The 3,812-nt window shown below is 38.6% G+C and overlaps 1 protein-coding gene across 1 annotated transcript in view; it reads left to right on the top strand.

The window, feature by feature from the left end:
• The first annotated feature begins 63 nt into the window (after window positions 1-63).
• The window catches only part of LOC106874590 (uncharacterized), a 41,963-nt gene continuing 38,214 nt past the window's right edge, over window positions 64-3,812 (top strand). Inside the window, exon 1 of the mRNA XM_014922378.2 lies at window positions 64-1,977. Coding sequence (XP_014777864.1) covers window positions 856-1,977 — 1,122 coding nt within the window. The 5' untranslated portion in view covers window positions 64-855. The remainder of the gene's footprint in view (window positions 1,978-3,812) is intronic.

Here is a 3,812-nt window from a genome sequence, read left to right as displayed (position 1 = left end):
TATATATATATATATATATATATATATCGTTACTGGAGATGATTTCTCTTCCAAGTCTGAAGCAAGAGATTCTATGCTTATATCCCGAGTGCCGCCCATCATCTCAATAGTATTTTACTGTCTTCGGAGAAAATACGAACCTTTAGTACCGTGATCCACTTTGCACCACATGACGCCACGCAGGACACTCTCCGTTGTCCACTGCATTCGCTTGACATAGCTGTAAAATCCTTCTGAAATCACATCCTGTTATCTTAGAAAGGAAAGCACATCATGCACAATATAATCTCCGATATAAAATTCACGGAATGGTCATAACAAGAACAACATTGTTTATAGGCTTGCTCAATCAGAGCTGAGTTGGGGTTAAACAACAACAGCTGTAAGATCTACGAGTCAGTCGTTTATTTTGTTTGTTTTAGCTCTTGCTAATTGATTTCATCTTGAATAATTTATCACTGAATTGGTATGTTTTAAGATCAATGCGTAGAATAACAGGCCAACACAGCACAATATATTTACTGCAATTAGTGTAACTACTACCTCACTGCGGTTACTACTACTTCAGCCACTTGCAACAGTACCACCACTACCATAGTGGCCGCCATCACAATAAATACCATCACCACAAATTTAGCTGCAACTACCACTGCAAATACTATCACCAATACAAGCATCATCGCTACTATTGCTGCCTTTATTAAAGTCAACATCACTACAGTCACCACTAACACAGCTATCACCAAGGCCTCAGTAACCAGCTACTAATATAATCACCAGTACTACAGCCTCCTCAACTATTCCAGAACCCACCACTACAGAAGTATCAGCGCCACTATACCATATATTTACCAAATGCCGGGTAAAAGAAACAAGATAATTGCAAAACTGCTGTCAAATCCCAGTGTAGCAACTATGCCAGAAGACGAACCAAGGAATACATATTCGGAAAACAATCACCTTACTAGGGCTGTCATCTCGAGCACTGTTGTGTCTAACTGCATGGAGTCTATTGATGTGGACCACAAGCAACCAACAGAGTTTTTAAATGAAGAAACTCTGGTGGACGTTTTTAGACCTGTACTTCATTTTACGGCGCTCTCCGGTCAAGAATTTTATCCATCAGGTTATCTCACTAAACGCCAACAATGTTTATGTAAAGTTTTTAAGTGTATCGTTTTACTGTTTTTGGTTTTGAATATAATACGGTTATATTTCATGTTTGACATAAATGCGACTCAAGGAAAATTTATAGTCTATTTGAACTTCGTGCTGTTTTATTCTATGGAAGTTTTTAAACATAGTATGAAGCTCATCTTTAACATCGTATATGGCAGAAGATTGTTAGAGAAATTCACGGCGTATTTTCCTATGACAGAACAAAAATATTTCAGGAAATTAAAACGGAAGGCTAAATTATCGGTGAAGATTTCAACTTTCGTAATAATAACGAGCATAACAATAATAACCGTATTGTCTTCGACTACATTTACGGAATCTACCGTGGGATCTTTATTACATATACCAATGTGCGAGAACAAAGCTTTTGAAATAATAAACACCGTATTTTTAAGCTGGTTTATCGCTTCTGGAATACTCAGCGACGATTTACTACTTAATTTCTTAGTGAAAATAATCTGCTGTGAGCTGCATACCCTCTCACAAAAACTGAAAGTGCTCGATGACCAGCAAGAAACAGTGAGAGACGACCAAGAACAAACAGTTATCAGTAAGTTCATTCATCTACAGAAGAAATACGAAGAAATAATGGAGCTACTACAACAAGTCAACACCTACTTCTCCATTTGTGTAGTCATGACGTTCTTGTTTGCTATTCTTGTCACTTGCACGCTGATCTACATTATATTTCAGACGGATGTTGACGTTGATGAAAAACTGGTTGTCACATCAATGACAGTAACACAAGCCTTCTTGGCAATCTCTATTCTCTGCGGTGGTATTTCTATACAAGTTGCTGTATGTTTATTCATTTATTTATCTATTTGTTATTATGTGTGCAGTACTTACATACATACACACACGAACACACAGACTTTAGCAGATATGTATAATGCATGTGTGTGTGTGTGTGTATGTGTATGGAAGCGTAATGGCCCAGTGGTTAGGGCAGCGGACTCGCAGTCGTAGGATCGTGGTTTCGATTCCCAGACCGGGCATTGTGAGTGTTTATTGAGCGAAAACACCCAAAGCCCCACGAGGCTCCGGCAGGGGGTGATGGTGAACCCTGCTGTACTCTTTCATCACATCTTTCTCTCACTCTTTCTTCCTGTTTCTGTTGTACCTGTATTTCAAAGGGCCAGCCTTGTCACACTCTGTGTCACGCTGAATCTCCCCGAGAACTGGTTAAAGGTACACGTGTCTGTGGAGTGCTCAGCCACTTACACTTTAATTTCACGAGCAGGCCATTCCATTGATCGGATCAACTGGAACTCTCATCGTCGTAACCGACGGAGTGCCACGACAATACACACACACTCATATATATATATATATATATACATACATGTGTGTGTCTGTGTATATGTATGTATGTATATTAATATTAATATTTTTCAAGGCAGCGACATGTTGGCCGACTGTACGTTCTGAGTTCAAATTCCGCCGAGGTCGATAAAATAAGTACTTGTTGAATACTGGGGTCTGGGGTCGATGAAATTGACTTATCTCCTCCCTGAAATTACTGGCCTTGTGCCAGAATTTTAAAACCAGTATTGATAATATTCAAAATATCTATTTCGAATTTGTACACTATATTCATAATAATACGCAATTTATTGAGAATACAAGTTTTAATTATATTGAGTCGCTAACTCTGTAGGAATTTCTACATGGAGACCTCTAAATTCAATATCTTTCTTTTGTCGTTCCAACACAGGATTCTGGAATATCTCAGCTGAAATCTCGGAAAAAAGAACCGAAATACTTTCACTTCTATTATATATCTAGGGCCAGTGAAATACACCTTATTTCGCTTTTGAAATAAACATGAGAAGAGATCCTAGCGTGCTAGTACAGTATAGCTGTAGATTCGATTCCAATTCTTCTTCCGGGGAATTTTCCATTCAACCATTTGCGAATCGCGGCCTCCCTGTCGAGGTGCAATATCTTGTATAAAGATTAGTTCTTCTTTTAGGGCAAGCCGTTCAATTCCCGGCTAAAACTGCTTCTCTCATGGTATAACACAAAATTGACTATTTGGTTAAAGAAAAGCGTTGTCCAGCTAATCAAGCCAAACTGCACATTTTACATACCATTTACTGTGAGAAAAAAAAACAAAACATACCGGTATAATAAAATAATAACGTCACATTTATTAAAACATGCGTATTATTATGAATATAATGTGAAAATTTCATTAGACTGTATATACAAATGCATGCGCACTAGAGGGAGAAGTGGGAGAAGAAAAAAAGGAAGAAAAAGAGAGAAGAAAAGAAGATGAAAAGATTAAAGAAGGGGATCACTGTAAAACACACACATATATATATATATATAGGTGTAGGAGTGGCTGTGTGGTAAGTAGCTAGCTTACCAACCACATGGTCCCGGGTTCAGTCCCACTGCATGGCATCTTGGGCAAGTGTCTTCTACTATAGCCTCGGGCCGACCAAAGCCTTGTGAGTGGATTTGGTAGACGGAAACTGAAAGAAGCCCGTCGTATATATGTATATATATATAAGTATGTGTGTGTATATGTTTGTATGTGTGTGTTTGTCCCCCCTATCATCGCTTGACAACCGATGCTGGTGTGTTTACGTCCCCGTAACTTAGCGGTTCGGCAAATGAGATCG

This window comes from Octopus bimaculoides, chromosome 8 (genome assembly GCF_001194135.2).
Source record: "Octopus bimaculoides isolate UCB-OBI-ISO-001 chromosome 8, ASM119413v2, whole genome shotgun sequence".
Taxonomy (NCBI): domain Eukaryota; kingdom Metazoa; phylum Mollusca; class Cephalopoda; order Octopoda; family Octopodidae; genus Octopus; species Octopus bimaculoides.
This window is presented reverse-complemented; position numbering and strand designations above follow the sequence as displayed.